Genomic DNA, 13,300 nt, shown 5'->3' with positions numbered 1-13,300 from the left:
TTTCCATCCGGATAAGCAGATTTCCTTTTTTCCTTCTGTACCCACCCCAAAATTTATAAAGAATTTATACAAAAAAGAAAAACGGTATAAAACACTAGAAACTGTCTTATGAATTGATGTTACATTGTTATTGCCCCCCCTCACAAATTGCAGAGACAAGGTAAACTTATTCAGAGCTATGTTGGAAAGGTTGTGACCTTCATATGTGGTGGTACTGCTTAATTTGGTTAAAATTTCGGTTGGACCTCTAACACACAATTTCAAAACTTTCCTCCTACAGAATAATCCCAGACCATAGCACTAGGAATATATTCAAACTAATGCATGTTAGTATATTAGCTGCCCGTATTTTAATCACAGGATCTTGTAAATCTAAGATAATTTCATTTTCAGAAATCATTAGTAAAACATTCTTAGGACATCAAATACCTTTATGCCCTTATAACACTAAGGCTGGGTTCACACGGGACGGAATTTTTGTGTGGCAATTACGCCCGCAGCTTTTTAAACCGGGTTAAGCCAGCCATGTGGACAAGTTTTTGCAAACATTTTGTCCACACGGGAAGGCCAGTCCGTCGTGGTAAAGCCGGGGGAACCGATGATGCAGCATGGAACTTAAAACCGCAGCATGTCATTTCTTTTTTTTCCCACTGCGGCCTCTCTCTATAGGGAGAGACAGCCGCAGCAGAATGCAGACGGTGAAACTGCCCCAAAGCCCACAGCAGTTTGTCGCGGGTTTTGAAGCTGCGCTTATCCCGCAGAAATCTCACGGTTTTTCGGTGTGACCAAACCACAAGATTTCCGTCGGATTTCCGTCCCGTGGGAACCCAGCCTGAAGCTACTTGCCGCTAAACTCCCTCCCACTTCCTTCTCCGGCAGCTCCCATAGAAGTCTATGGGAACCGCAGTATTTCGGCCGGGAAGATAGTTCCAGAACTATCTTTTCTGCCCAGCATTAAAAAAAGCCAGCTGGAATGCGCACTGTATGCGCTATCTTTGGGTGCCTGCACACGGGCATATTTATATTGTGAAATCCGGAGCAAGGGCATCCGCCTCCAGATTCCGCAGCAAATCCTGCCTATAGCATGCTATGAAAATACGTGATTTCCTGCCCACGAGTGGAAATCGACTGCTGCGATTTTGAGGGGGGTTATGCACGGCGGATTCCATGGAAGTCAATGGAAGCCGTTCGTCCTGCGGCCATTCTATGATCATTGCAGAATGGTTGAAAAAGCTGCGTCATCACCACACCGACGGTGCGGCGTCATCTGTACTGCGCACGTGCGCCAGTCGGCACATTTGCAACACAGAGGAGAAGACGCCAGACAATTAGGCTGGGGCCGCCGGCTGGGCCCTGAGTCGAACTCCGCTGCGGGATCCCGCATGCGGGGTCCGACCCGGCCATGTGCAGGCGGCCTTTGCCGGAAGTTTTTACGCGCGGGAATGCGCCCATTTGCTCTGATGCATTGGTTTCTATTGGGCAGTGTAAAATCAGCCAGACGTGAAAGCGTGGCCAATATTTTGCTCGTGTGAAAGAGCCCTAACAGACACTTCATTCACACAGCCTGCAGCTCCAGTCCAGCGGTGGTGCAGAGTCTGACTGCTGACCTCTTCCCTGCCGTGTCTGTGTGCGCCATCCTGTACGCCGCGTGGATGCCGAGGAGAGAGGCCAGCGGTTACAGGCTCAGCAGGGGCTGGGTGAGTGGAATGCCTGTAGAAATGCTGGCAGACCAGAAGCCAATTAGTACGGAGGCTGATGTGGGGGGGTCACTTTTACTACTGGGGCCACTGTTGGGGGGATGGGGGGGTACTGTTACTACTGGGGCCACAATCACTACTGGTACTACTGTTGCGGTCACTGTTACTACTGGGGCCATTATGAGGGTCACTGTTACTACTGGGGTCCCAATGGTGGTCACTATTATCAGTGGGGCCACTAAGGGGGTCATTATTACTACTTGCGTCACTATCACTACTGAGACCACAATGGGGGACCCTATCACTACTGGGGCCACTATGGGGGTCACTTATTACTGGAGTTTCTTACTAATGGGATTGCTTTATTACTCTGGGGGCTCCTGTTACCACTGGGGCCACTATAGAAGTCACTTTCACCATTGGGTCGACTAAGGGGGTTATTGCTATTACTTGGGTCACTTACTACTGGGGCCACTATGGGGACCCTATTACTACTGCGGCCACTATGGGGGTCACTATTACTATACTGTCTTACAATTACAATCGGCCCTTTGTAGGCACCCATAAGGCTGATGTGGCCCCAAATGAGTTTGCCACCTCTGCTCTAAACATTTGTTTGTTTGCCCAATAATTGGTCTGTGTATTACTGAGAACAGTCAACAAATGAGCTGATGGGTGACCTTCAGCAAGCATAAAAATCATTAATTGTTCATTCCCTATGGGCTGTAACTTTGCCCATGTGAAAGAAAATTAAAACAAATTCCAATCGATATGGGTGTCAATATAATTAAGGTATAAAACACACTAACCTTACAATAAAAAACACAGTATTTAAAAAGAAATGCAAAAATCATAAAGTTTACAGGGTCAAAGCGGGACATGTGGGTGTGGTCAGGGGCGGGGCTTATCACGACGTAGGATTTTACTTCTGTCATTATAAAAAGTACAAGGCAAGTTCAAAAAAAGGCAGAGAACAAATTGCGCACCAATGGTGCTGATTTTGACAGTTTTTTTTAGCTGCAGACATTCCGCAGCATTTCCACCATGTGTTTCCGCTATTCCAGCCTCAGTATCAGCAGCGGAAGTGTATGCACCCGCAGCAGCACCTCCTCTTGCAGAACCAAACAGGAGAGATCAGGGAAGGAGGGGACAAAGATCCTGGATGCATACACTGCCGTCAGTGTGTGTATCTGGCCCGAGGCGCTGCAGAATGGTGACCCGACATCCTGAAAGCGGGACAAATGGCTGTCCCGCAGGGGTTTCAGCGGAAAGTGAGACACAGGATCCCAAAGCGGGACTGTCCCGCCTAAATCGGGATGTCTAATCACCTTATTTATGGCATCTAAACAGTTAGGCCTACTATAATCATTGCACACCCTGGCTAATTCTAAAGTGACCGGTATAACTGATAGCTGTAAAATTAATGAAGCAGTTCTTCAGGAGCATGCAGAGCCACCTTCTGATCTGAATAGTATACCAGCATGAATTTCACATTAGCCTGCGGAGCTAATTAAATTATTGAGAAGTACCTGTGTTTGCACGCTCTCCTTAACAAGTCTACACCAGATACTACATCAGGTGTTGTGTGCACTTCTGAGTACTTCACAATGAATAACTCCTTCTCATGGCTGAGGAAGTTACCGGCTTGAATTCTGCTTGCCTGCACATTATAGTGGTATCTATGGCTATGCAGAGATACACAGTTTACACCTACACAATAATTGTCATTCATATATCGAATACCCTGTAGAATCTATTTAGGAAGTTTATACAGTTACACGAGAACAGATTACACTCTTGTAGACCAAACCTGATCAATATTATTGCATTTAATTGTGATACGTGCTACAGGAACAGGCCTATGTTTCAGAGGATGTGGAGGTAAGGGTACCTTTTTACATATTTGGTGGAACTGTCCTAGGCTCCATAGGTTCTGGATTCAGGTATTCCTTATATTCTCCATTTCAAACGTATTGTTACAAAATTCGCCATGAGCGGCTCTACTGGGCAAACAACTCCCTGACATCCCTAGACACATATATAAATAGATATCTTATTGCTTTCTTGCTGCATGGATAGCTATCGCTTGCTTCTGGAGGAAAACTGCCGTTAGTATCGACCTTGTGAAAACAAAATTAGCGTGGATTATGGTTATTGAGAAGCTGGTAGCTGTCCTGATGGATTGCGAAACGCTTTATGAAAAAACCTGGTCATCCTGGCACCAGTATTCTCTTACAATGAGTCTATGTAATCCAACAGCCAGATCTTTGACCTTGCCAGCTTACCATCAAGCATATCCTCTCCCCTCCCCAGTATGAAGGAACAGGACCCCTGACCTAGTCAATAGAAGAGTCTACCATTATTTTTCCAACATAGGCGTACCAATATGATAAACAATAAGCATAGCCTAATTCCTTCTACCCCTCCTAATTTTCTCATGCCTTTTCCCCGCCTTTAAGCCTTCCTCCAACCGTTATTTCTGTCTCTGGTCTACTTAGGGCTCCTTCCCACGGACAGATTTCCGCCGTGTAATACACGGCAAAAATCTGCCGCGTTGCCCGCAGCTATTAGGTTCTATTGAACTTAATAGCTCAATGCTCACGGTGCGGAATTCCATTGCGGAATTCCGCACCGTGAAATCATCCGTCCTCACCCGCGGCATGCTCTATTTGCCGCGGGTGTACGTGCGGACGGCTTCCATTGCAGTCAATGGAAGCCGTCTGTCACGCTATCTTCCGCTGTAGCACAGCGGAAGATAGTGTGAAACCACTTCCCCGCCTACCGCCGCCGCGTCATGTGACACAGCCGGCCGCGTCATGTGACGCTGTGGGCGCGTCATGTGACGTGGCCGGCACATCACGTGACGTGGCCGGCGCGTCACGTGACGCTTCGGCGCGTCACTTGACGCTGCGGCGCGTCACATGACGCTGCGGCGCGTCACGCCGAAGCGTCATGCGGGACGTAGGACGCCGGATCCGCAGGTAAGTATTGTGGTCTCTGGGGGGTGCCGTGACGGGCTCCGCCACGTAATTCCGCGGCGGAGCCGGTCACGGCCGTGTGCAGCCGGCCTTAGTTGGACACAATTTTATTATAACACGGGTAAAGTTAAAGTAGGAACAGAACCATGCATTTTGTTTTATGCTTTAACAGAAATAATATTTGGTAATGTTACTTTGGTCAATTGCCTTAATTTTCGAATCCCCCGACTTTATCCACAAATGTAATGTTGAAAGTCATGAGTGGCATGTTTTGACTATTCTAAAGTTTATTTACAAAATCTTGTTACCTAGATGCAGTAATTTAATCTCTGTCTTTGTGCCACTGAAACACATTTCAACATATTATTCTAACAGTGCGAGAGGTCAGACATAAAGGAATATACGTATATCACTTCTCTATGAAATGCTTATTTGCTGAAACCAGAATGAAGTACTGAACTGCTCCTTTTGCATACAGTAATATGTATGTAATATTAATAAGTAATATAGCATCCTTAAAAATCAAGCAGGTTTCAAACCTTAGGCATCCCCTTCACGATCACTCAATGCCCACCGGAGAAGAAGCCAGAAATAGCTGTTTATTTTTTTTTCTCTACAAACCTTCCCTCACCCTCCCACCTCTATATATTCAAGAATTCACTGTAAGCACCAAGACACAACACACTTTCATTCATTCCACAACGAAACAAGTGGAGTCTTGATGAAAGGCAGGGAAAAAAAAAACAACTTTGCACGTATCAACAATATTTTCACACGTTGTGAAGTATAGTGGATCTATATTCTATTTACTCCTGAGAGAAAATACACCAAATACTTCACAATTACAAATCTGAAATTCAAAAATCACCAGCACAACTGTCAGGCTATTCAAAACAACCATCCATAGGGGAAGAGAACAAAACAGGTATGTATAAGTCACTATTATACGCATTATATGTCACACTTTCATAGGATAAGGACATGTAACTTTATAATAAGAGCATAATATGCATAAGATTTGTTGCAGACATTGACACTGTGCTCCACTCTGCTGATGTAAAAATCCTCTGTTCCATCACTCTCTACAGAGATCCAAACAAGAACTGTGGAAGGAGCTTCATGATCAGGCTGCTGCACACAAGTTCAAGATCATCATGCACAATGCCAAGCTTCAGCTGGGATGGTGTAAAGCCCACCACCACTGGACTCTAGAGCACTGGAAAAGAGTTCTCCGGAGTGATGATTTACAGATGATTTACCTGGCAGTCTAACGGATGATCTGGGTTTAGTGGATTTCCGAAGAACTCAACCTACCACAGTGTATAGCAACTTTGGGGGAATATGCCTGGATGGCTGATAATGGCAGGGGATTGGTAGATCAGTAATTAGACTATGTAACATATATGTATGTGAATATCTATGCATTTTAAGCTTGAGAAAGACCACATTAGGTTGAAACGTTGCTGTTACTGCACATGAAGTAATAAAGATAATTGAATTTTATCGCATTATATATGCGGCCACATATATTGATTTTCTAAATACAGACTCTGGGCCACGATTCGGACTCTAATGTGGCTATGCATTAACGGAAGCCTCGCTGCAAACGGTTTACTGGTTGTGCTGCCGGCACTGCTCCTTTCTAGCATGAGGGCTAGGCGATTTGGCTAAAAATGAAAACCTTGATTCTTTTTCAATTTATTCTCAATATTCTTTTTGTTTTGCTGCCAAACAAGCTAAAAATACCAAGACATCTGTTTTTTCCATCAGAGATTTACAGAACCAGTATATATTAAGGAATTGCTGTGTATCAGAATTGAATGGGACAATCAATCAAGAAATAGCTGTGTATGCGATTCCCTTATATAAGAGAATAGGTTTTGAACTTTTGTTATAAACATATGAAGAATGGGGTTCCCCACCCTCAGTCATCCCATCCCTCACGTACAGTGCACACACCCAACCACAGTCTGCATATACTGTCCTCTCCCCTCCTCATCATAGCCTCCATATAGTGTCCTCCCTCTAATCATCACAGCCCTGCTCCCCGACGGGTTGCACACCCTACTGCTCCCGGCCACAGGGGGTAAGGCTCATCTTGATTTCACAACTTTGACAAAAGCTAGGCCAGTCTCACACAGGTCAACAGCGTTTTTAACGCACCCCATCATTGCAATGGGTGATGTGGTGCGTTAACAGGTGCTGAAACACACTCAAATAGAACAGACAGCATTCAATTAGCACTCGTCTGAGAAGCCCCAGGGAAGTCAATGGAAGCTCAGTACAGCGTTTTTAGCAGACATTTCAAACACCTGCTAAAACGCTGTAAAAACGGCTGTGTGAGAACAGCCTAAGACTTGTGCCTCAGCAAAATGATTAAATACTACTCATAATAGTTTGATTAATTCTTCAGCCTTAAAGGGGTTGTCCCGCGCCGAAACGGGTTTTGTTTTTTTTTTCAACCCCTCCTGATTGGCTGGAATCGGCACGTGACGGGGCGGAGCTACACGGAGCCCCATTGAGAAAGCAGAAGACCCGGACTGCGCAAGCGCGTCTAATTTGGCCATTAGACGGCAAAAATTAGACGGCAACCATGGAGACGAGGACGCCAGCAACGGAACAGGTAAGTGAAAAACTTTTGATTAATTATGAGCCATACAGAAGTTATGCACAATGTACATTACAAAGTGCATTAATATGGCCATACAGAAGTGTATAGACCCACTTGCTGCCGCGGGACAACCCCTTTAAGGCCCTTTTAGACAATGATTTTCGCTCAAAAATGGCTCCAAGCCGTCTTTTGAGCGATAATCGTTGTGTCTAACTGCACTGACATCGTGCAGTTTTCGTTAAGCCATCGCTGATCTAAACCAGGCTTTAGTGAGAGAGAAAATTGATTGCAGAAAAAAACAAGGTCCATCTAGTCCGCCTTTATATTTCCTTTTTATTTCTCTCTTAGAATAGATATATACTTATCCCACACAGCTTGAATTCATTTACGGCTGATTCCTGAACCACGTCTGCTGGAAGTTTGTTCACACCTTTTCAGTAGAATATTTCCTGACGTTTCTCGTAATCTTCCCCCAACTGATCTCAGATTGTCCCCCTTGTTCTAGTGTTTAACTTCCTAATGAATACACTACCCTCCTGAACTTTATGTATTTCGTTAAAAGTTTTGATTCTGTCCCCATCCTGACTATATTGATGAAGTTCTTTCGTGATAAGTTCTTGAAACCTTCTACCATTTTTGTACCCGTTCTATACTATTGTCTTTCTGTAGATGAGGTCTCCAGAACTGAACACAGTATTCCAGATGTGGTTTCACCAGAGGTTTATGCAGCAGGATCACAATCTGCTTCTTTCTAAGATCTCTAGCTTTGCAGCCGAGCATTCGGCTTGCTTTCTTTGCTGCCTGACTACACTGTGTACTCATTTTCAGGATATCAGAAAATAGTAGCGCCTACTGTAAAACTTAATAGAGCGATAACAGTATGGGACAGTTTTTCAGGGTTGGAGCTAGGCCCCTTATTTTAAAAAGGTTGTGTGGAAGAACTTGAGTGGCCTGCATAGAACTGACCTCAACCCCACTGAAAACCTTTGGGATGAACTGGAAGGCCCCTTGGAGACTTACTCATCTAACATCAGAGATCAACTTCACAATTGCTTTTTTGCCTGGATGGATATACATTCCCCAAAACTCAAAAATCTTATGGATAGATTTAGCAGATATGTAGAGGGGGCTGAGTCCAGACCTTGTTTTAAAAATGGAAACCAGTGTCAAGAGGATGCAATTTTTACTTTAAAAAACATAAGTACAAAAGCATTGTAACTGGATTGTGTTACCATCTTTCGGCTTAATTAAGAAAGTAACAACATGGCTCAATGTGTGAGCCATAACTACAGAGCCAAAAACAGGATTGAATAACATCATTTGTAATCAAGAAAGTATTTCCCCAAAGCTTTGTTAGGCAAAGGCTTTCTAGATTATGTGTGACAGGATTTCACACAGTTATTGGCTCTAAAATATAAAGCTGCTAAAGTGGCTGGCCATTTTTAAGAGAGATTCAGAATGCACTCATTTGATTGACAGTTCTCTCTCCCTTGACTTCCCCAAAATACTGTATTCAACGTGGGATACAAGACGCAGCCACACTCTTCTGGATGGAGGCTAAAATCCAGTATGCTCAATCATTGTTTCCACAAAAGTCTGCTATTGTGGGACACTCAAGATGCCTCCATAAACGTCACACTATCAGCAAGATTGACCAACATTTGTCTCATTTATATAGCAAGCGTTGCAGTGCCACCAAGGTGCACCATCGTTGGCTCCTAAATTTTAGTAGCTGGCTTCAAGCCCTCAAGATTTGTCCAGGCTCGACACAAATCTCAGACTTTACTTGCTATATATAGGAAATGCAGTTCAGTAGATTTCCACTCACATAAACAAGGATTTCAAATATTATCACACAGTGTCTTTAAGAAGGTTTTCCCACTATAAGCATTGATGGTACATCTTTAAAATATTTCATCATTGTCAGATACCCAGAAAGAACGGGCCGTGGCACTTAAGCTTTATTTCTGAAACCTCACCACTACCAACCAGTAGCTAGGGCAGGAACTGCAACGCAAGAACTTTAACTAAATGATTAATCAGAATTGACTTTTAGAAAGAAACCAAAGGGGCTGCTGCTCTGTTATAAGCATTGGTTGAGGTCAACAACATCACCACCACAAACCCCCTTAAAACAAAACGGACACCAGTAAAGTGTTAGGAATATGTAATATTGTTATACTAAAAGTTCAAAAAATAATCCCATAAAGCATTATAACATCAATATGTCTGTTAGGGCTGGCCAGGGCAGATGGACAGGGACTCCCTCCCTATGCCAACCCTCTCCCGTGTCCCTACCTACTTGCCCCCCAGGGCGACAACTGTGTGACGGTCCCTACGCTGGACTAGTGTCAGGGATCCCGGGAAAGAGGGACTGGGAGACCGACACGTGGAAACCTGAAAGTAACAGGAAGTATACAGCAACCAGAGAATAGTCAAAACCAGGCAGAGTCAGAACCAGCAGATAGCATGTGCGCAGTACCGAAGGATAATAAGAGACGAAGTCAGAGGCAAGCAGTAGTCAAACACAGGAAGTCAAAGTCAGAGATAGCGGGTGTCGGCAGAACGGATCAAAACCAAACACTGGCAATGAGAGACAGGCTGAACAGGTTCATATGTACCCCCTTGTTGAAGTCACATCACCGCCAGGGAGAATTATGAACCCGCCTCCCCCCGGTGACGCGCACAGCCCAGGTGCCGCACGGCCGACCAGCAGATGGGCACGCCCACACACGATGCGGGGTGCACCGCCGGCCGCCGCGACCAACCACCAAAATGGGGAAACCCCGGACAGAGACGCCAGCCCGGGCCCCCGCACCCTGGTGGTAACCCTAATACTAACAATATCGGAGCATGTGATATTATGATCAACTTACGATAAGTAGAACATTACAACTTTTACAACAGGAAATAAACACCTACCTCACTGTTGTGACCTCGAAGGTTGAAGTTGGTTCTCTGAGGTGTGTTTCGGTCTCTTCTACAATGGCTTAGGGTGAATGTAACGCCCACAACTCCTCTTCCATTGCCTGTAGCTAGCCAGCCTTCCTCATAATAGCGCCTTCGACACACTGGCTTCTCCTTTTCACTTTTTGGCACCCTTCCCTTCCAAGACAGGCATAAAATGTTGGAATCGCTGCAAAGAACCGGCCCATGCTCGACCGATGCATACATGCTTTTACAAAGTTTTGTTCTCAGTCCTCCTCACAATACTTGTTTAAAAGTAAAGTAAATAAACCAAGTTTCAAAAATCAGGTGCATTTAAATTAGACCAAAGTTCTCAAAGTGTTAAAGCTGACCTCAAGTATCGTAAGCGGTCAGTGCCTATGAACATCCTCTTAATGCATAGTAACAGTTATTCATGTACAAAACAATGGAAATTTGGCTTATAAAATTAACCAGCAGTCTGGATTCTTGTCATGAAGGTTGTGTGGTTGATTTCCCTTTGGACAATCATGGTTTCTCGTCCTGCCTTTTGTTTTATTCCACAATGTGTCTCATCAGCAAGTTACTATGCAAAAATTTATGCAGCCTGAGATTCCAGTTCCAGGATAGCAATAGAGCTGTCCAATAACATCACAGACATGTTTCCATAAATTAGAGGATTGTAAAGGTTTCAAGTATTTAAGGCTTAAAGTACAGACACCAGAGTCTTCTAGGTGCACAGCAAAACTGTTTTAACTCATATTGTGTTTTCTAACGGCAATTTACTTTCTGGCAGGTTCTTGCAGCCAACACATATTTGCATAAAGAGCAGAAGGAAAAGGCACATAAACTGTGCAATTTTTTTCCAGGCCAACTTTTTTCTCCAAACAGCTTTAAACAATATCCAGTTGTGCAAAAAAAGAAAAAAAAGAAAAAAATGTTAACCTGCTATGTCTACAATACAGCTATTGCACATTTTGGTTATGCAGCTGGCCACATAAAAATGTTCAAGCTGTGCAATAAAATATATCGACAGTCCAAAAACAGTGATCCTTACAAGGTCCAGCAAGACAATTCTGTATAGGCAGTAGACACTGTCCCATGTTTGCTCTGCTCAGCGGCTGTCACTGCTAGCTGTGAATCTCCCTGCTATTCCTAAAACACTGATACATCAACAATGCACTCATTATCCTAATGCCAGTCTGATTGCCTATGTTCTGCCCAAGATCAATTATATTACCAGACTCAAGTGCAATGTCTTACTGCCAATAACTAGAAAATAGCTCAGTGAGGAAGAGAAAAAAACTGAATGGATAGAAAAGAAAACAAGTATTCTCTAGATGTAATTATTACAGCCTTTCATTGGATCTCTCAGGCATTAAAAGTAGTTACTGGTGCAGCAAAACTGCTACTTTAAGCCTCTGGTCATTCATAAGGTTGAAGCAGGAGAAAGTAGGCATGCTTCTCTTTTTCAAGAATCAGTCATCTACCAAGTTATGATTTAAATGATATTTAAGTCATCTGAGAAAGTGAGAAGAGGCGAGCAAAAGACATACAGGGAAAAAAGTAAGTTAATTTCACGACCCAGTTCACACAGTGCAGTCAAGTCTATTTGTCAGAAGAATGCCCAGAGTTGCCTTGTTATTTCTAACGTGTTCCCTTCCACACCATCAATACACATTAGGCGTTGTTATTTATTGGCCTGTGATGTCTTGACTCATTGGCATCTCCTTTTATTTCTTAGTTATGAGTTTTGGAGCCTTTAATATGTACTACTGCTTTGTACACTCAGTTAGGATAATACAACTAGGTGGTTTTCTTTTAAGGTCTTGAATGATCTTCATCACAATGTAGCTGTATGATTGGTATGGGGACAACACAGTCTACTCTTCTGTATTTGAAAATAATGGTGCAAACAGTTTGATGAAATTAGATGACTGCACAAGCTCAACAACGGGATGCAATAAAGTTGGCTTTGGCCATGTTGCGCTGTAGGAAATATTGAGGAGGCACAGTAGACCAGTAACAATCTTGTGGTTGCCTACAAAAGAGGAAAAAGACTCATTACAAAAACATACAATACAAAATCACTTCCTCACATTATTTCAATAACTTCAGTATAACTTACATTAGGATTCACAATAGTCCAATAAAGAACTGAGCGCTCATGGGGCAATTCCTCTTCAACACCCAAATCAGTCATCCACCACATTGTACCTATGACAATGACACATTAAAGCTTTCAAATCCTCAACAATGGAATGATCCATTGCCAGCATCCTCAGACTTTCATTCTGCTAAGCTTCCAGCTCCGCATCGCTCTTCCTGCCATTGCCGATAGGTTATGTGCATGCATTCAGCTTATCTTTTAGGCCACTCTCACACATGCCCAGTCTATCACTGCCTTTCCCAGGTTATTTAAGGTACCAGTGTTCCAGTGAAGGGGTTTCTTTAAGCAGCTCGTTTCCTAATTTGACCCTCTGCATGAATATCCAGCTTTCCCACACTCTGCCTATCCAGACCTCAGCCTGTTATGTGACTCTGCTCTACCTGATCACTCAGCACCACACTCCATTATTTTTTTTTACCTGTTTGGGTCAGCTATCACTTTACTGAGACTACTCCTGAAGTAATGTCCAAGAGCTCCTATGCAGCAAAAAACATATCCTTCTAAATAAATAAAAAGGGTTAAAAAGGTAGGGACCAGGGACCTCTTGGAGCTGACCTTGGGAGTAGCCCTAAGCCACATCAGTCAAGACAAAGTGGGTTTGAGTGTAATCACTTTATAACCGTATATAAATTTGCAATTCAGGCCATTTTTCAACATGCTAGAGGAGAGATTTACATATTCTGTTCTTTTGGATAAATTCTATGTTTATGGATTTATTCAAAATAAAGAAAGTCTACAAAGTACAAAAAAAGTACAAAGAAAACAAGCATTCAATACTTCAGCTGTAGATATATTTAAAATAAAATTCAAATAAGCCACGTCACTCATTCTATCACTGTACAACATCTTATTTATTAGGTTCTGCAACCAGATCAAGTGGGTCACAAACGTATAAGCAATTGCGTTAGTAGTTAGGCTG

At 43.4% G+C, this 13,300-nt stretch overlaps 1 protein-coding gene across 2 annotated transcripts in view; it reads right to left on the bottom strand.

The window, feature by feature from the left end:
* The window catches only part of TULP4 (TUB like protein 4), a 248,843-nt gene that overhangs the window by 201,746 nt on the left and 33,797 nt on the right, over positions 1–13,300 (bottom strand). For both annotated transcript variants that reach the window (XM_066596090.1, XM_066596091.1), the window contains exon 2: positions 10,209–12,252. In XM_066596090.1, coding sequence (XP_066452187.1) covers positions 10,209–10,460 — 252 coding nt within the window. In that variant the 5' untranslated portion in view covers positions 10,461–12,252. The remainder of the gene's footprint in view (positions 1–10,208; positions 12,253–13,300) is intronic.

Source organism: Eleutherodactylus coqui, chromosome 3, assembly GCF_035609145.1.
Source record: "Eleutherodactylus coqui strain aEleCoq1 chromosome 3, aEleCoq1.hap1, whole genome shotgun sequence".
Taxonomy (NCBI): domain Eukaryota; kingdom Metazoa; phylum Chordata; class Amphibia; order Anura; family Eleutherodactylidae; genus Eleutherodactylus; species Eleutherodactylus coqui.
Note: the sequence above shows the minus strand (reverse complement) of the source record. Positions and strands in the feature narration are given on the sequence as shown.